Here is a 20,854-nt window from a genome sequence, read left to right as displayed (position 1 = left end):
TTCCTAGGCTGTAGGTGTGCTGGACATTTTTCCTCCCTAGATGCTACTCCAACTGGTAGCCTACAGGCTGCATGCAACCCACAAGGGGTTAACATATGGCTCCCAGGGGTTATCACTCTGGCTGCAGCAGCAGCAAGGATCTCAGGGATCCCCCTTCCCTCCTCTAGCTTTTGCTGCATGCTCTCAACCCAGGGGCTCGCTAGAGGGCAGGCCTACAGTGCCAGGGAAGCTGGAGACCTGGAATACCTATCTGTGTGGCACAGTGCACTAGCGAAGCCTGTGGCCAGACAACAGAAGGAGAGGCAGGATACACAGTGGGCACATCTACATGTGCATATTAATGCACAACAATAAACTTCACCACAGTTTATTGCTCCCAGGCACCACATTTACACATGCATGTGGGACCACAACATGTTTCATACCTTTCACAGACATTAGGGCTGGAAGGGACCTCTCAAGATCCAGCCCCCTACCCATGGGGCAGGAAGTCAGCTGGGATCAGTTCACCCCAGCAAGATAAGCATCCAAATGTTTCTTAAAGGTATCCAGAGTAGGTGCTTGCACCACTTCTGGGGGAAATCTATACCAGACTCTGGAGACTCAGACGATAAAGAAGTTTTTCCTTATGTTGAGCTGGATCAGAGCAGTCCTGGCTGGCAAGGGGCCCAGGGCATCAGTCTGCCAGCCTAGAACTGCTCCAACCTGACTTGACATGCTGCAGAGGAGCTGGCTGGGGCACGAGGATGCTTCAGTGTAGGGCTAGCTGGCAGATAGCCCCACACTGAAGCACCCTCCTGCCCCAACCAGCCAGGTCAGCATCTATATACGTGCTGCTGTGCATGAAAAAAAAAAAAATTCTATAACCAAATAAACTCCATAGCAGGTTAGTACTTGTAAATACATCTGGGTGTTTATGTGTGTAGCCCTATTAGGTTGCAGGAAACTGATAAACTCCACAACAGGTTAATACTTGTAAATACAGTAAGTACAAGTACATATAAGTACTAACTTGCCGTGGAGTTTATTAGTTTCCTGCAACCTAATAGGGCCATACATATAGACACCCAGATGACGTTTACTGCAAAGGTAATTAGGCAACTGCAGTAAACATCTTGTGTGGACATGCCCACAGTGCAGTGGATGTGCGTGCAGGTTGGAGGGGGTGGAGGGAGTACTCATGCACATGCAGTTGTGGGGAGGGGTAGCACCCACATGCATGCATGGCATAAAGCCTGGGAAGCCCTGTCCCCCTCACAGTATGTGGCCCCCACTTGACAGCCCTGGTTTATATCATGCAATAATTTTTCCTCCTAATTCCCAAGTCTCAGTTCCTTCTAACATTTCACATGCAGTAGCACAGAATGAGTTTGTCCAACTTTAGGCTGGAAAAACTGACTTGCATGTGGCTGTGGGTGGCAGCATGAATAAATTCATGGGCCATTTTTTCCTGTCTTGTAGCCACATTTGGCTCTTCCATACCCAATCTATTCCAGATTAGTCAATGACAGGAATGCAGGCTATGTATTTTCTGTCCTTCTCTTCTGCACTATATAAAGCAAACACCAATAGGAAAAGGATACTCACCTCTCTGCCAGTCAAAAAAGACAAAAATATTAAATTAATCTTTTTTACCCTTTATCACCCGTCTTAAGTAAATTCAGAAGGATTCATCTTCTCTCAAATAAGGAAACTCCAGGAAAATATTAATTGAGACTGCGTATTCTAAAAAGCCTGTTACCTATGATTATCAAACAGTGTATGACCTACACGAAGAAGGAACAAAAGACAGCATATGATATCTCACCAAGGTGGGAAGGACTGACAGCCACCAAGAAAAAGCGACAGGTGGTGGTGATTGGAGACTCCTTTCTGCAGGGGATGGAGGGAGCCATCCACTGACCTGACCTGTTGTCTCAGAAAGTCTGCTACTTGCCCAGAGCCCAGATCCAAGACGTCATGGAAGGACTACCAAGGCTCATCCGACCCTCTGACTACTACCCCATGCTGCTCATCCATGCAAGCATCTATGACACAGCCAGGAGAGACCCTGAGCATATCAAAAGTGACTACAGGGCTCTGGGTGCAAAGGTGAGGGAGTCTGAGATTCAGGCTGTGTTCTCATCAGTCCTTCAAGTCAAGGGAAAGGGCCCAGACAAGAGCAGGTGCATCCTGCAGATCAGCACTTGGCTGCACAGTTAGTGTCACCAGCAAGGCTTTGGCTTCTTCGACCATGGGTGTTGTTCCAAGGAGAAGGATTGCTGGGAAGACATGGGACTCACCTGATGAAGAGAGGTACACACATCTTCACAGAAAGGCTCGCTAACCTAATGAGGAGGGCTTTAAACTACATTCACCTGGGGATGGAGACCAAAGCACTCAGGTAAGTAGGGAAGCAGGAGACCTGGAAGAGCAAGCCAGAGAGGACAACAGGGGAGATTCTTTCATTCTTCTTGAGAAATCAGAACAATTGTCTAGCTACCTCAGATGCCTGCACACAAATGCATGGAGCCTTGGAAACAAGCAGGAAGAGTTGGAAGTCCCTGCACAGTCACAGAACTATGACATGATCAGAATAACAGAGACTTGATGGGAGGTCACATGACTGGAGCACTGTCATGGCTGGGTACAAACTATTCAGGGAGAAGCAGGGGAGAAGAGGAGCAGGAGTTGCATTTTATGTAAAGGAGCCATATGATTGCTCCAGTATGAAACTGGAGACAGGCCTCTTGAAAGACTCTGGGTTAAGGTTAGAGGGGAGAGCAACAAGGGTGATGTCATGGTGGGTGTGACAGAGTACCTTTGAGTGCCTGTCACTTTAAGGGCCAGAGCAGACATCAGGGCAGCTGGCAGGTGTGTGCCTGGGTGATGAAGTAGTCTCATGACCGCAGGGGCGCCCTGGGAGTGGAGGAGGGGGCTGAGCATCCTCCATTTTAGATCCAGGCTCTCAGGCCTGAAGCAGCAGTCTGCTGCCGGCAGCCGGATAGACACCACCCAGCTAAGCAGCTGCTCAGGAACACATTAGTGGTAAGGACAGGAGCTATGGGGATGAAAGGAAGCTCCTGGATATGACTGAAAACTTCACCCTGCGTGGGAAGGATGGCCTGGTGAGGCTGCCTGTGGTGGGGCAGCTCCCCAGAAATGCCAGGCCAGTTGCCTCCCCAGTGAAAGGTGGGTAGAGGCACCTTATATACCCAGCCCCCACTACTCAGTGGGTCACAGAGTAGAGAGTGAGGTGGCAGGCCTATGGAAAGGCACTTGAGCCCATGGGGGTTTAAGACCCTGAAGGTAGTGGGGCCAGGCACGCCTAGAGTGAGGAACCTGAGCCCAGGGGATGTAAGACCCTGGGGGCAACAGCAAGTGGGCAGAAGTATGTGGCCCAAAAAGGGGCTAGTAGCTGAGTTCAGCTCAGGCATAAGGCCAGTGTCTGCGTAGATTCGGGTACACAGTGGCCCCTGAACAATTGCATGTGGGCCAGCCAGAGAGTGAATAGCAAAACCTGAAGGTCACGGAGCCAGGTGGATTTGAGAGTGGCCCAGTAAGGGGCAGTATGAAAGAGGCCCTATGAGAGGGGGCAGCATGCAAGAGAGGATGATAGAGGCCCACCAAGGGGAAGATGGTAGCTCAGCCCTGAACTGGTGTTATAATCAACTTATGATGCCATCTGTGAGGCATGGGACACAGTAAGGGAAGGTCAGAGCCAAGTGTAAACCCCTTAGCATCAAGGTATTAAATGAGCAGCCTCCCGCTTATTACAACAGGTAACCCAACAAGTTGTGGCAGGCAAAACAGCACAGACTGCCCTAGACGAAGTGGCAGCCCAGTATGGTGAAGGGCCACAAGTAGGCACCTTTCATCACAGTGGGGGTCTGCTATAGATCACCAGACCAGGCAGAAGTGGTGCATAAGGCTTTCTTCAAACAGCTAGCAGATGTTTCCAGATCACAGGCCCTGGTTCTCATGTGGGACTTCAATTACCTTAACATCTGCTGGAAAAGCAATACAGCAGTCCATGGGCAATCCAGGAAGATTTTGAAGAATGTTGGGGTCAACTTCCTGGTAAAGTGCTAAAGCAACCAACTAGGGGCCATACTCTTCTTGACCTGCTGCTCACAAACAAGGAAGAATTGCTGGGGAATGTAGAAGTGGATGGCAACTTGGGCAGCACTGATTGATTGAGTTCAGGATACTAAGGAAAGGAAGGATGGAGAGTAACAGAGTAAGGGCCCTGGATTTCAGAAAAGCAGACTTTGACATGCTAAGGAAACTTATGGGCATGATCCCCTGGGAGGCTACTCTGAGGGGAAGAGGAGTCCAGAAGAGCTGGCTGTACTTAAAGAAGCCGTACTGAGAGTGTAGGAACACTAGCAAATATGGCAGAAGACCAGGTTGGCTGAGCAGGGAACTCTTCAATAAACTAAATCACAAAAACAAAGCTTATAAGAAGTGGAAACTTGGACAAATAATTAGGGAACAATATAAGAATATTGCTTGGGCATACAGGAACGAAGTCAGGAAGGCCAAAGAGCAATTGGCACTGTAGCTAGCAAGGGATGTGAAGGGTAACAAGAAGGGTTTCTACAAGTATGTCAGTAGCAAAAGGAAGATCAGAGAAAGTGTGGGTCCCTTACTGAATGGGGGAGGCAACCTTGTGACAAACGATACAGAAAAGGCTGAAGTACTCAATGCCTATTTCTTCATAGGCAAGGTCAGATCCCAGACTACTGCACCAGGCAGCACAGTTTGGGGAAGAGGTGAGCAGCCAACAGTGGCAAAAGAACAGGTTAGGGACTGTTTGAGAAGCTGGATGTGTACAAGTCTATGGGGCCAGCTAGGATGCACCTGAGGGTGCTGAGGGAGTTGGCTGATGTAACTGCAGAGCCACTGGCTATCATCTTTGAAAACTCATGGTGATCAGGAGAGGCACACACAGTGCCCATGTTTAAGAAAGAGAAAAAGGAGGATCCAGGGAACTACAGACCAGTCAGCCTCTCCTCAGTCCCTGGAAAAATTAGAGAGAAGATCCTCAAAGAATCCATTTCTCAGCACTTGGAGGAGAACACAATGATTAGGAACAGTTTGCATGGATTCACCAGATACAAGTAATGCCTGACCAACCTGACTGCTTTCTATGATGAGGTGACCGGTCCTGTGTATGCAGGGAGACTGGTAGATGTGGCACACCTTCATTTTAGCAAGGCTTTTGATACCATCTCCCACAACATTCTCGCAGGCAAGCTACGGAAGTACCAGCTGGATGAATGGACTGTTAAGTGGATAGAAAACTGGCTGGAGCATTGGGCTCAGAGACTAGTAATCAATAGCCCAGCATCTAGTTGGCACCCGGTATCAAGTGGCATGCCAGAGGGGTGAGTCCTGGGGCCAGTATTGTTCAATATCTTCATCACTGACCTGGAAGATAGGATGGAATGCATCCTCAGCAAGTTTGCAGATGACACCAAGCTGTGGGGAGTAGTAGATATGCTGAAGGGTAGGGTTAGGATTCAGAGTGACCTAGACAAAGTGGAGGATTGGGCCAAAAGAAATCTCAAGAGTTTCAACAAGGACAAGTGCAAAGTCCTGATTTAGGACAGAACAATCCCATGAACCGGTAGAGACTGGGGGCTGACTGGCTGAGCAGCAGCTCTGCAGAAAATGACCTGGGGGTTACAGCGGACAATAAGCTGAATAAGAGCCAGCAGTGTGCCCTTGTTGCCAAGAAGGCAACCAGCATACTAGGCTGGATTAGTAGGTGTGATGCCAGTAGGTCAAGGGAAGTAATTATTCCCCTCTATCCATTACTGCTGAAGCCACATCTGGAGTACTGTCGGGCCCCCCACTACAGAAAGGACGTGGACAAACTGGAGAGAGTCCAGCGGCAGGCAACAAAAATGGTTCAGGGGCTGGGGCACATGACTTATGAGGATAAACTGAGGGAACTGGGCTTATTTAGTCTAGAGAAGAGGAGACAGAGGGGATTTAATAGCAGCCTTCATCTACCTAAAGGGGATTCAAAAGAGGATGGAGCTAGACTGTTCTCAGTGGTGGCAGATGACTGAACAAGGAACAACTGTCTCAAGTTGCAGCAGGGGAAGCTTCAATTATATATTAGGAAAAATGTTCTCACTCAGAGGGTAGTAAAACACTAGAACAGGTTACCCAGAGAGGTGGTAGAAGCTCCATCCCTGTTGGCTTTTAAGATCAGGCTTGACAAACCTTCAGGTGGGATGATCTAGTTGGGGATGGTCCTGCTTTGAGCGGGGGGTTGGAATAGATGACTTCCTCAGTTCCCATCCAACCCTAATTTTCTATTATTCTTGGACTTGCAAAATGAAGTAGCCCTTAGGAGCTAGCTGCTACAATGTTGTGACTCTCCATTGTTCTTCACAGAGGTAAAAGTGTATTAACCTTTAGCGTATTGTCAGATACACTAGACACAAGTATCAGAAAAGACACACTTTACAGACTACCTTTTAGATGTTTTTTTTCCTGCTACAGCTCCCCCATTCTAAGCAATGACTCAGCAAAAAATATAGCACTGAATTGTTCTGCTCCAAGTTGTGGAATGTAAAGAAGCAGTACCGTGGCCTCTAAGATTTTCTGCATTACAGGCAAAGGAAGAGCAGATAATATGCTGCCTCTCTTATCTTGCCATTAGACACTGCTGCTGAGCTGGCAGGATAATAAAATGGGAGGGAAGGTCAGAATAGCTTAGCAGGTCAAATGTGGGTCAAACTTGACATTTACAGATTATTTAGTCCATATAGAAAAATAAATATACTTTCTCCTCTATCTACATACTTATTTGGTCTTCATCAGTACACCTGAGCTCCCATTACCATGTATATAGGAATATGTATATAATTGTATCATTATTTCTATAAGTATATACAAATATACTAAAATTATATTAATATGTTTGTATAAGAAAATTATTTATGTGTGATGTATAATAATATCATTTATTATAATATTGTGTTTTTTAAATTGTGCATCTATATAATTAAATAAAACAGTTCAGAAACATTGTCTAGCAATCAGATAAGAAGCAATACAAAGAGAAGTACAAAAAGTGCCCTTGGACTTTGACTGACAAATTTAAAAAAAACCCACAACAATCTAACCTTAACTAAACAACTAGAATGTATTGCTGTCCTTGATCATGTCATGAGAAAAAAAAAAAAAACCATTAATTTGTGAGTATTGCTATTATTTCAATAAGGACACTAATTTATAAAACAGGTTTATGGTTTTATAACCATATTATTGAATAATAATTAATATGACTATTTATGTGGTTATAAAATGATACACTGATCATATTATTTATATCATTTGTACTGAAATTTTTACAATGTATAGTTTTATATGTATTAGGTTTTATTATAAGCGTTTAGCTGGTCATTGTACAAACAAATAAGAGAAAGGTGTCCCAGACTCAAAAAGCCGGTTCTTAGGTGATGATAAAATGCAACGGGTTTACTTTTAACTTAAAAAGGGTAATTTTTTGTATTTGAAATATGATAATTATTCCTTTAAAATCTATGAATTACTATCACTTAATTCTATTCTATTTTAATGACTCAATCATACACATGAGATCTTGCAAGTTTAGTGAAATTCTAAATTGCTTTAGCCAATGTTAATTGCATTTATTTACTGTACTAAATAAGCACTAAAAAGGACCTTTAAATAAATATTACTGTTATATAGTGCTAATCCTAATGTTATTAATTATGCTGCTTTTAAAATACTATTACTAATATTGTTGTGGGCTATTGATAATGGTATTATCATCCTGATCAAGGCTCTGCAAGAATTTCTTGCAGAGTCAAAATTCCTACTGACATCAATGGATATTTTGGGGTATGCTGGGGATAGATCAGACTTGATAAAAATGAAAAATTCTTTCAGAAGCAATGAGATGAGGAAAAATTGGGAGCAAAGGTAAAAGCAGAAATTAAGTAGACACAAGGCTAGGTCCTACTTCACCTTTACACATCCATGTGGTACTCACATATCCTTTTAAGTGCACTTTTTGGCACTTGCACTAAGTTGCTCTTTGCACTTGCATCACCACATTGGCTTTGCCCTGCTGTTCTGAGCATGCTTGGAAGGCTGCATGCTGGCTGCACATATGAGCAGACAAGCTGATGAACTGAATCAGTATAGCAGTTCCGATGTTCTTATTTTACCATATCATTCTTATAAGCAAAAATTATTAAGGAAGTTATCTATAGATTAAGAAAAAACACACTGTATCAAGGTATGCCCCATTTTTGTTCCAAGATTAATTAAAAACTGTTAACTACCTTCTGATGGAGTTGGTTTTGATTTGGTTTTGGACTTCTGGCTTTCACAAGGGTGAAAAATCAGCTGTTGTAAGACAGCAGGACATATCGTGTGGAGACTGGAATTTGTTATCTGGCTGTTATTCGGCAACCCATGAAGAAAAAAGATGTCCTCAGCAGACAGGCACTGGAGCAAAATGAACAAAGCAAATTGTATGTCAGTTTAATAAATAAATAAATGACAAAAGAGGGGACTAATTGCTGTAGGAACAATCTTAAGTGGTACAAAATGAAAATACAGTGCCAGATTTCCCAAGAATGCACTGACTAATAGTAATATTTGCATTAAAATACCATGATTGCCTGTGAATGCTGGATGGAATTTTCATAAATGCTGAACTAGCTTAGGAGCAGAATTCACAATTTTAGTCAATGTAACTTATGTTTCTGTGTCACTTAGAAGCTTTTGAGTATCTCAGCTCTTGCATATATGCATGGACTCAAAGCCATAGCTTGAAGTAGGCTTTAAAAACATTGGCACACATCATGTAAAACCTGTCTGTAACCACCAAATAATTAAACCCAAGTCTATATTGGACAGAATTAAAAATGTCATTGACAACGTATCAGCCAATGATTGTAAATATTGATAAATATTTTAACCCACTCCTTTTTCATCTTTCTATAAACTCAGAATGATCTTAATACAAACCCTGTACAGTGGTTTTATGCATTTTGTAACAGCAACTGTTGTGAGAACAAATCAGAACACATTTGCTTTGACAAAAACATTCTACTGAGGCAAAAAACACTCTCTAGGGCTTCATGATCCCCTTTCCTCAGAGCATGCTAGTACCTCATGTTTAAATGTAAATGTATTTTACATTAAGATGGTATGGCAGAAATTCCTGGCTCCTTTTACTCTCACGGACCCAGAGGAACAGACTTCCACCTTCCGCTTCCTCTGTGCAAAAATGAAGTTTATTTTCTACTTATGGTGACTTTTTACCATCTTTAATTTTCCCTGAGCCTGAGGAAGGGCACATGTGCCTGAAAGCTTACAGAAAAAGATTTTTTTTTTGCAATTTCTTAGTTGGTCTAATAAAAGGTATCATCTCTGAACCAAGAGTTTCAGAGTTCTGCATTCATTTTGGCTCCTTTTACCACACAGTTGCCAAACAGAAAACCTTTAATTTTAGTAACATGGATGTGTCCAAATCATTTCAGAGTGCACAAACAATTTTAATACCTCTTTTTTTCCCATTCACACTCGTGTATTTCCATAAATTCTATTTGAGTATATCAACAAGACAAGTAATTTTTACCTCTGTAATAAACACAGGCCAAGGATGAGTCTCGAGTCAAATGAATGATTTTCATTCGTAACCAGATTATAACTATTTCTTCTTAAACACAAAGTAATAAAACTCTTGGGTCAAATTCAATATTGCATAACTCAGATAAATTCAGTAGATTTTGCATCCAAGTGTAATGTATTTTCTTGTATACAAAGCACCCAAGACATGCACCTTGTCCTTGGAAAAGCAGAATGAAGGGGGAACAAATCCCCTTCCACCAGAGTTACGGATACAAAAAGCAGCGACAGAGCCTGAACAGAAACACCATAGCTGCTGCCAGGCAGTTGGTTTTAAATTTGGGTGGAGCAGGAATCAAAGCATGCTGATCCTCCCCTGCTGGATTCCACCCCTCCCTCCATGCAGCTTCTGGACTAGGAAAAGCAGCAGCAACCCTCTTGCAGCACCTCCATACTTCCATACTGGGTAGAAAATCAGCTTCTCTACTTAAGACATGCACCCCAATTTTAGAAGGCTAATTTTGGGGGCAATGGTGCATGTAATATTCATGTAACTATGATACCCCTCCTGTCAATAACCCAAATCAGGAAATCATCTTTATTCAAGATGACCCTTAATTACATGTTCAACTTCAAGTAAATGGATAAGTTCTAGTGAAGTCCAAAGCTTAGGTGTTGGCTTCAACAAAGATAAAGCCAGGCAGAACTTTAAGAACTTTCTTACATGAGGGAACTACAAGTGGTATATATTTCTTCACCTCCTATAATGGCTTCTTTAAGTGTACTTTAATGGTGCATCCAGATGAGCGCAGATGTGCAGTATGTGGCGCTGCAAACCCATCTGCGGCGCTACACACTGGACATGTTGCAAAGTAGCAGCATGGGGAATGCCTACATGCGCAGCATGGTGGGGAGGTTGACCCGAGGACATCCCAGGGTCAAAAAAATCCCTATGCCTAAAAAAAGCAGGGTGGCACATGTGGCAGCACCATGTGCTGCTCAGAACTGGAGTCTGGCCAGCCAGAGCCACACTCCAGCTGCTGGCGGGGCTGCCAGCTGCAGGAGCGTCATGACTGCAGCTCCTGGAGGCCTCCAGAACCCCAGGTAAGGCTGCTGGGGCCAGCACAGTTGCTGGCTCCAGCCTCCCCTACCCCACCCAGGGTAACATGCCAAGCATCAGAGTGCCTTTATAATTGCATGAAGGTCCTACTTTTCTTTTCTTTAAAAAAGAAAGAGGGGGCAGGGTTTGAAGGTAATCTTGTCTCCTTTGAGACTGGCAGGAAGTTTGAGGGGCTTCAGAAACCCCGGTGAGGAAGTCTGACTTCTTAGGCATCTTTATTATTATTATTTAAAAATCTCCCAGCATAAATTTTAAGAAAAACCTAGAATGGCTGCAAGACGTAGGAATCAGATGAGGGATCAGAGAGGGATGAAGCCTGCGGAAGTAGGGAAAGAGCAGCTTGCACCATGTCAGGAGCTCCTATAGTTAAGCAGCACATGAATTTTGGGAGAATAATCAAAGTCAGGTACATCTTAGGGGGTGCCACTGCTACTTGTCCCCAAGGAAACACACATTTCCGCTCATGGGGACACACCGTAAGTGCCCCTTAATTTTAGAAAATAAAGTTTGTCTGTCCCAGACATTTTTTATTTTGACAATTTATGCAAATAAAGTCAAGTATTTTAATTAAGACTCTGCATGATTTTAGACATAATTTTATCCTACCTGTCTACTTAGATGATGAAATTATCTTAGTAACAGACTTATCTTGTTTTACTGGTTCATTTATTGCCAAGCCATGGGGTTTTCTTGTCAGTTTTATAAAATGCCCTAGATTCAATATTTAAAATAATCATAGGTCAGTATCGTAAAACATCTTTGCATTCTAAACCTTAGCATTGAATTTGATGTGGGGGGAAGTAGTCAGCCATGTTAATCTGAAGTCAGTCACAAGACAGGGTAGATATGCACCTTTACAGGATAACTATATAAAATTACACGTAGCAAGAGAGAGCACACACTTTCATGAACCCAAGTTCACTTAATCATCATTACATTTGATGCCACTACTCATCTCAATGGAACTACTGTATATAGTCATTGTCACTAAGGGCACAGTCTAAAATGAATCTCTATTGTGTACTTTGCACTGGTTTCATGCCCAGTGCTTCTACTGCAAATGCTTAAAAAGTGTTAACTCAGAACCCTCTTTGGAACAGAGAGGACAGTTTCAACCTGCAGCAGTTGTTCACATAATGTGGCTTTTGGATTAATAAATGCCCTCAGAGCCCTCTCTGGCAATCCATGGCAAAAAGCTTCTGGAAAACAATTGTAGAGGGAGTAAGGTTTCATAAGAGGATTCATCCTACTGATCTACTAAAGTCATGTCTACATGTGACACTACATCACTGTGGCGACATGCTATGGTGATGCAGTGTCCATGGGCATCTACACATGACCAGTAACTGTCGCCATAGTGACATGCTCCCCCGGTATAGTGTGCCACTATGGCAAAGCATCTTCTAAAAGTAACTCTGCACTGAATATACAACACAGTAGAGGCTGTTACTGCACTGTGATTCAGTACTTCAAAAAGGAACTAAATCAGGGAGCAGTAACAACATCACCACAGCAACATGTGTAGATGCACCCTAAGAAAATATACTTTAAGCCAGTGTATCCATCTTTTAATTAACTTGATGTCCCAAAAAAGTTGATAATGGCATGTTATTGAGGGCAGCAAGACATGTGAATAATTGTTCTAATTCTACAGGTAGAACAGCTGTATAGCTACTGTGAAACTTATTAACTATTTCTCTGTGCACTTGAGACTTATTGGGCTCCTATACATGTGCAGGGAGGCTGCTCCGACATGTTGTAACAGTAGCATGCTGGAGCAGACTTGATTAATTGATTTTGTTGGAGTGTGGTAATTATCATGCTCCAGCAGACTCCAGTGTCATGTGTATCAGTGTCCTTGCACTGAAAAATGGCGGTGGGGCATTTTAAACTAAAGCTCGTTCAATAAGCATTAGTTCAAAGCACCCCACCGCCATTTTTCAGCACCAGGACACTGATATGTGTGACCCTCCGGGCACTTTTAATTAGTGCGGCTCATGGAGCTGTGCTAATTAAAGCCCCCCTCCCCACCACCACCTCCCGGAGCACATCTATAAATGTCCATGAATAAGCTTGAGGTTTGGAACTTTCATAACATGTGGTTAAAGAAACTATCAATGCATAGCATCTATTTCAAAAGTATGAAATAGAAATAAGTATGTAAGTGTTGTTTTGGTAAAAGACCAACCCAGACTACAATTGCTGCTGTGATTGCACCATCTACATCCACCCTTGTTAAAGACACTTCACTCTTCTCGGTAACTCCTACACATGGCCATAATCTAATATGTTAATTTATATAATTAGAAGGTTAAGTCTTCTGGGACGCGTCCACACGTGCAAGCATGTGTGCTTGCATCAGCTCAAACAGAAGCAGTGCAAATTTGAGCCGGGGCTTTTTGCCCCAGTGCATGTGCTCGGACATGCACTTCAGTATGGAGCAAATTGTGCCACTTGGGGCAAAATAACCCTGCCTGGCTCCTCTCGGATCTGTAGCCAGGGGGAGCTAGAGCCTGGGGCCAGCACCTGTGCTGTCCCCAGCAATATAAAAAGCTGCCCTGTCCTGGCAACATCGATACAAAAAGCTGCCCTGGCAAGCAGCTCGGGGCTACTTGCTCTCTGGAGATTCAGGGGCCCAGCTAACTGATACCTGGAGACAATACCCCTTGTGCCAGATGGACTGCTGCAGCAGCATCCCAAATCCATTTTTTAAAATACCCCAAAATCCATGTTCTTCCACATTTAAAACAAAAAACCACTCTATACACACACACACACACACACACACAACTAGAGAGAGAAAGTGACACAGTGAAACTTATTTTGGTGACAGAGACAGTGATAAGTTGAATAATGCTTTATTGGTATATTTACAATGTTAAAGCAATTTGGAAGCCTACCAGTGTCTCTACCATCATGAAAAAATACATTCTAAATACCTATATGTGTTGATGTGTGCTTTTGGTTTTCTTCATACATGATAGGTGTGTGGTGGGGGGACATGGTATTTGTAGAAAGGGGGTGATAAGGGGTTTGGGGGAAGGCAGGTGGGTGGATGTGGAGGGATGTGAGTTGGTCTGTGGGTAGGAGTGGGGCAATTGCTGGGGGCACTGTGGGTGTGGGGGACCTCGTGTGGGGGCTGCTCAGGAAGGGTGGGTCCCCTGGTCCCTACAGGGTGCAGGCCCCCCAGCACGTGGAATGCCCTCCCCTGCCCAGGGTCCCAGCTCCACCTTGGAGGGCCACAGCCCCTATCCCCCACAGGGACCCAGCCCCCCTGGCCAGAGTCCCAGGCACCCTGGAGGCCCCCCATCCAGGGTCCCAGCTCTACCCTGGAGGGCCCCAGCCCCCCTGCCCAGGGCACATAACTAACCTTTAACAGCAGCAGCGGAGGGACCATGTGCTGAGCCCAGCCTGGTGCCGAGCTGGGTCCTACTGGCCCTGGGGCTGCTCATGCTGCCTGGCAGCCAGCCGGGCTGGGGAACGGGGAACAGGAGCCTCCTGGGGCCGGCCGGATGCAGCTTGGCTCCGCATGGTCCCCACATGCCAGGCCAGGCCAGGCAGCATGAGTTGCATGGTCCCCAGGCGGCTCACGCTCCCCAGCCCAGTCTGGCACACAGGGACCATGCAGAGCTGAGCTGCATCCTGCCGGCCTTGGGGCTGCTCGTGCCTCCCAGCTGCCAGGTGGCACGAGCAGCCCCAGGGCCAGCAGGCCCCTGGAGGCCTTGGACTAGAACTACCAGTGTCTGTTCACTGCAAGACTCTCTATTTATCTATGGAGGATAAATATGCTGAGACAGCCAAGTTATTGTAATTATTTGGGCTGTTGAATTTTACAAGAAAAACCTCCTTAAAAACCTAAAGGTAGTTTAGTCCACCATCTCTCATCTAGCATGAAACTGGTAGTCAAGAGATTTGAGTTCTTGACTTTGTGACTGATTTGCTTTTATTTTTGCTTTTGGGTGAGGCTTTATGCCATAATTATTCTATGATTCAGATCTTTCAATTATAAAATGCCTTGGATTGCCCATAAAGAATCAAAGCTTCTTTTTGAAAATTTCAAAAAAATATCAATACTTCTGGATCAAAATGTTTCATTTTGAGTTAGTCAAATATTATACTCTATTAGTGGGTGTATCTACAAGTGCACTTTACTGTGGATTAGGCTAATTTGATGGGCAGTAAAGCATCACATGCACTTCAATTAGTGCACAGTAGATTAATATACTCCAGCACAGGATAGTCCTGTCAGACACAAGTACTATCCTACACCATAGTCAAGTACTATGCTAGCGTAGAAAGCAATTGAGCTGGAGTATATTCAGTCACATTAATTGCACAGGTAGACAAGCTCAGCGAGTCAAGGAAGTTGAGGTTCGGGTGCCTCATTGCCTCTTTCTTTCCCATAGCCCACACGCACTCTGACCAAATTACAGTCCTAGGGGATACCTGCAGTCATGTGACTTCAATGATACAGCAGAAGTCCTAATCAAAAGGGTCATAATTAGGGCTCAATTAATCCAAACTATAGCTCACATGAGGCACAGGGCACCCAAAACAGATGGAGTTTAACAATGAACTGAGGCAAACCAAAATATTTCTGTTCAATTTAAGCAAATATGTCAAGTCAAACCAACCCAAAGCAAACTTCTTCATTTCAATTTTCTATCATCTTGTGGAAAATTCTGATCTTGCAGAAATTGAATTTCCATTGAAAAATCCTGCCAAAGGAAAATTTCTGAACAGGTCTTGTGAAGGCCTCTGTGGGCACATTCAGATGAGCATGGATGTGCAGTATACAGCACCGCAGACCTGTCTATGGGGCCACACACCACACATGCGGCACGTGCAGGTGTTCCAGCACTGTTACTCTGCAGCACAGAGGGGTGGTTGACCCTAGGAGGTCCTGGAGTAAAAAAAAACAATGCCTAAAAAATGTGGGGCAGTGCACATGGTGGCAGCACGTGCCACTCAAAACTGAAGCCTGGCCAGCTGGAACCACTTTTCAGCTGCTGGCCAGGCTCCCTGCTGTGGAAGCACCATGGCTGCAGCTCCCAGCAGCCCCCAGGACCCAGGTAAGGCTGCTAGGGCCAGCATAGTTGCTGGCCCCATCCTCCTCTAACCCATCTGGGGTAACATGGCATGAGGCAAAGCACATGTAGCACAGACATTCCCCAGGAACACACATTCCTGCTCGTGGGGATGTACCCTTTGTGTCTGTTCTTTCAAGTATTTGTCTCGCATAAGAAGGACCTTTCTATGACTTTCCTCTAGTACCTCCACTGAGATTAAACCAGTTTCGTCTGGGAACCTATAAGTTCCTGTAGGCGGGGAGTCCCCACTTGCATAAAATGTTACACTTGAATAAACAAGTTTCTGTTTCACATCACCCTTGATTTGCAGTCTGTCTGTTTCGCTGCTGATGCTTTTGACAAATATAGCTTAAATTTTTAACCCTTTCTATTGCAAAGAAACCCCTTTCTAAACATAAACTAAAGGTAATGTTTTTCTGACCCTGTAGACTGAAACAAGAACCCAGAATAGAGGTATTATACTGTCTCCATTAACTCCTGTTAATACTCAACTGAAGAAAAGATTAAATGCATGACTTGGTTACCTATAACCAGATTCCGTTTTCTCCTACTGTCAAACAGCATCAAGATTTATGTGGGGAAAGGTGGGAAGGGAGGGAAAAGGAAAGCTAATATCTGAACATAAACTAAGACAAAATAGTGCTAGCCATGATCAGTTTGTCTCAGAGTCTCATATATTTTGAGTTAAACATATGGTCAAACCATATTCAATCAAGATAACTACATAAGAGAAATGACACTGGGTGAGTCTACATGAGATGCATAGTAGAATTAGTCCAATGGGTACTAAGCATTAGCAAAAACCATGCTAATGCACTAATACGCAGTAGATTTGTCCAATGAGCATTAAGCATCACACAAAAAGTGTTCATTTAGACTACTGTGCAATAGCGACAATTACGGCACATTGAATTAGTATCTGTTATTACAGTTACTAAAGTTAATGTACTGTAATTACGGTGCATTAATGAATGTGTAGATGCACACATTGTGTGGATATTTCTGAAAAGAGGGACTTAAAAATGTCGCTATATATTTCTAAATAGCTGCATTTTATAAATTCTTACTGTATTCTATTGGTTTCTCCACTTTTCACATTTGGAGTGTTCTGTATGTAAAGCACTGACATGAGTCAGTGTTTAAGCAATAGCAGCAAATAACAGTATCTTCAATTACAGTGGCACTGTGCTTCAAACAGGCTGAAACGCTAATATAAGTTGCCAGACTAAAATAATTCTGGAGAGTGCACAGGGTAACATATTCTGCCTATGCAGTCCTAACTGCAGTACATTCTGGCTGGTATTTTTTAATTAGCCCAAGATTCAGGATAACAAAAAAAAAAGCAACAAAAGAGCAAGGGGACAAAAAAATTCCTCCCCATCATGTATGGACATGAAATGACACAGTATTTTTAAAAACCTTTAGACTTCTTGAGTGCTGGCAAGAAACTGGAGGGAAAGAATATTTGTTTATACCATGACATATATGATGCTATAAACAAATATTCTTTCCCTTCAATTTTTTGCCAGCACTCTTGACAAATCTGTAGGTTTTTAAAAAATACTGTCATTTCACCATCTAATATTTATATACAACAATTTATGTGTGAACCCAATAAAAGATTAGATTTGCAGTTACTTTTTTTATACAGTACTTATAATGTAATGTATACAATGCATATGTGCAACTGTTATATTCAATATGGTATTCTGTTTTGTAATAACAGCTAAAAACAAGCAAAAACAGTAGAACAAGACACATTGATTCAGCGTGATCCATGTCTGAGTCTATTGATTTAGCTGGTTAGTAATAATAAAAGCTTTTTATAAAGAAAAAGCAATGATGAAGAAAAAATGAAAATAGAAAAATACAAATTAAAAAAATAAAATGGATACATATATGAAGACACATACCAGTATATGACAAAAGGGAAAAAAAAAAAAAGAAAACAGCTGGAAAAATGGAAATACATATAAAAAAAAAATGATACTTATTCACAGCAGTGGGCTGATTATTTCATGGTTTTTTCCACGGTCTTTCACAAAAAACAGAAGAGTGTTCCCTTAGACAACACATGACGTCAATTACCATACACAGTTACAAAATCTTAAAGACATATTTGTTTAAACTCCATTACCCAGAAGTTCAAGCAACTTTTCTTCTGCCATAGACCTTATCTTCCCATAGAATTCCATGACACAGGAAGCACAGAGGAAATGCAAGTATTCTTTTTCTTCTGGCTTGTACATCCAAACTTACTTACACATTTTCAAGAAAGTGGAACAACCCATAACCTCTTCTTCAATTCTTCAGACTCAAATTAAAGGTTTAGGATGTATTACATAGGTTTAGTGTGCAGGAGTTAATATCCAACACCAGAAATTGTTGCATAAGTACAGTATCCAAACCATTGGGAAAATACTTTCAAAGACTGTTCATATCTTTTAAACACCATAGGTAGACATCAGAAAAACTCATTATGCAGGATAAATATTACCCTGGAAGGGAATATATTCCATAGTTTGCACTTCAGAATGGTAGTTTTCCTATGGAACCACAGGACATAAATGTCTGGAACAAAAAGCTGTAGATTCCCAGGCTTTGTACCTTCCCCCACAAGCAGCTGAAGCTCCAAATTGCAAAGACGTAAGTATATATGAAAACGGAGGTTGCAAGGATCAACACACTTTGGGCAAATGCATGAATTAGCAGGTATGTATGCATGACACTGGCCAACTAGATTGATACGAGACATCAACTGAGCGTACATGTTAATGCACATGTGAAGGGCCCAGAAAATTAGAAATACCATTATCATGCTGTTAATAAAGAATGCATACTAATAACTGCTCAAAAATGATAATATACAGTACAAATAGGTGTCTACCATTTTTTATTCCTCCATCAAATGAAGAATGCAGCTATATAACCCATCTGTTCTTAGTAAAAGTAAAAGTAGCAGAAATATTTCCAGCTAAGGCGTCAGATGACTTTCAACAAACATACCAGGGTAGTAGTAAAAGTATTTTAAAACGGAATGCAAACATTTATTTTTTTCCTCGGAAGAAAAGGACAAATAGCTGAGTAATCCAGCAATTTCTCCTTTTTAAAGAAAACCACTTTCTTATAACCATTACAAACATGGCAAATTTATATTTAGCAAACCTGCCTGGAAATGTTTACACTTTCACTAAAAATATACTAAGTATATTCATAAAAAAGTTCAACTTGTGAAATACGAAAAAGGTCGAGAGAAGAGATAATGGGCCAATTCTGCCTCTTTTAGTCAGATGTTTCATTTCAACAGGGCACAATAAACACCTACCCAAGGTAAGGATGACAGAACTGCAATCCTCATAAGAGGTGTATATCCACCTCTTTTTTGCCTGTTCTGCTCGTTTTTAAATATATAGTTCATTCCTGATGTGGTCAGGTATATCTAACAGGTGCAGGGCCAAAGGCTGAATCCCATTTCATCTGCATGTGCCTAAGTAACACCTATGAAGCTGCACAAAGGAAATTTTTGGCATGCAAGCACAGTTTGGTTCATTTAAGTTATGGTAGAATAGAGCTGCCCTGCAGGAATTCCTGCTAGAAGCAGTGTGAAGAAAAACCAAGGCACTTTTTATCCCAATAGTGCTGTAGCTAAAACACTTGCCCAGGGAGCAAGAAACTATGCAGGAAAGAATTGGACTCTCTACCTCCTGCTTTGCAGCAGAGGCAACAAGCAAGGCATTGATCCACACTTCCTTTTGGCACAGGCAAGAGTGGAAGATATGCAGAGTGAGGGGAAAAAAAAAACCACATAAACTAGAAGGAAAGTGGCTCTTATACTGAAAGAAAGGGGAAGAGAGAGGTTCCAAATTCTGGGCTAATTCTAGAGGAGCAGCAACCTGGGTAAAGGAGTCTCCTACTCCTGAGTTAAGGGCCCTATTTACTAGCCCCTTGGGATAAAAAGGTGGGAGGGTTGTCCTCCTCCTCCATCTCACCCACTAGTTGCAATTTTTCTGCTCCTTGAGAGCTTACAGACTACCTCAGCAGCATATGCACATGCCTGAGTGATTCCACTCTGCAATCTACTCAGCATACACCAGGGCAGGCAACCCGGTCCGACACAGGTGCCACAGCATGGCACGTGCATCTCAGGGCAGATGGCAGGAAAGAGGCTGGGGATGCAACAAGGATCGGGCCCCTTCTGGCTCCCCTGCTGTCCACACGTGGTACACCGACATCTCACACAAGTCGAGGTTGTGGGTGTTTTTGGCACTCTGCCTCAAAACATTGCCAACCCCTGCTACACACCAATATCACAATATGCATGTAACAATTCAGGGCTTCCATTTTTCAGATCTCAGCTATACACCTAATATCATCTCAAGCCCATTCCATGGTAGAAACAGATGCATAAAGGACGTGTCAGACAGCATCAACAGACCTTTGGCTTGTCCCACCCAAACACAGGCCTTTTGATCCCCATTCTGCAACGCCCGGCAAAGCCCACCAGGAGCGCCCTGAGGGCAGATCACCAATATCCTGGGACAATGAAAAGGCAAAATAGAGACAGGAGTAGGGTGGCCATCATAGAGGACAGCCCGGTTGTCCTCTCCTGATACGAAACCCGACGCCTTTATGTCCTCCAGTTTTCTCTTGAAGAGAAAAACTGAGGCCATCAAGGCGTCGTATGGACAGAGTAGCAGAAAACCGGCATGCCCTCAACAACTGCCACCCCAGCCAGGATCGAGGGCCACAGGCTCACGGCGGGGCGCGGGGAGCGCGTACTGGCCCTCCACAGAGTCGGAGGAGCCAAGGGCCCCGGCCAGCGGGGTGTGAATGGAGCGGGGACGGCTCCCCGGACGCGGGACACACGCAGGCACAGCCGCCAGCGCGGGAGAGCGGCGGGCGCGCGGCTCCAACAGACCCCAGCCCGCCGCTCCCGCCTCCGGGACCCGCTCGCCCAGCCCGGGCTGGAGAGAGCCTCGCCCAGGGCAGCGGGCGGCCGCTTCCCCGCGACAGTGGCGCCTGGCCGGGCCGGCAGGGG

The 20,854-nt window shown here is 43.7% G+C and overlaps 1 protein-coding gene across 1 annotated transcript in view; it reads right to left on the bottom strand.

Annotated features, from left to right (window-relative positions):
• SLC39A8 (solute carrier family 39 member 8) overlaps positions 1–20,854 on the bottom strand; it is a 74,069-nt gene that overhangs the window by 22,025 nt on the left and 31,190 nt on the right. Inside the window, exon 3 of the mRNA XM_019552625.1 lies at positions 8,313–8,484. Within this exon, the coding sequence (XP_019408170.1) occupies positions 8,313–8,484 (172 nt within the window). The remainder of the gene's footprint in view (positions 1–8,312; positions 8,485–20,854) is intronic.

Source organism: Crocodylus porosus, unplaced genomic scaffold (assembly GCF_001723895.1).
Source record: "Crocodylus porosus isolate Cpor-Errol unplaced genomic scaffold, CroPor_comp1, whole genome shotgun sequence".
Classification (NCBI taxonomy): Eukaryota; Metazoa; Chordata; order Crocodylia; family Crocodylidae; genus Crocodylus; species Crocodylus porosus.
Note: the sequence above shows the minus strand (reverse complement) of the source record. Positions and strands in the feature narration are given on the sequence as shown.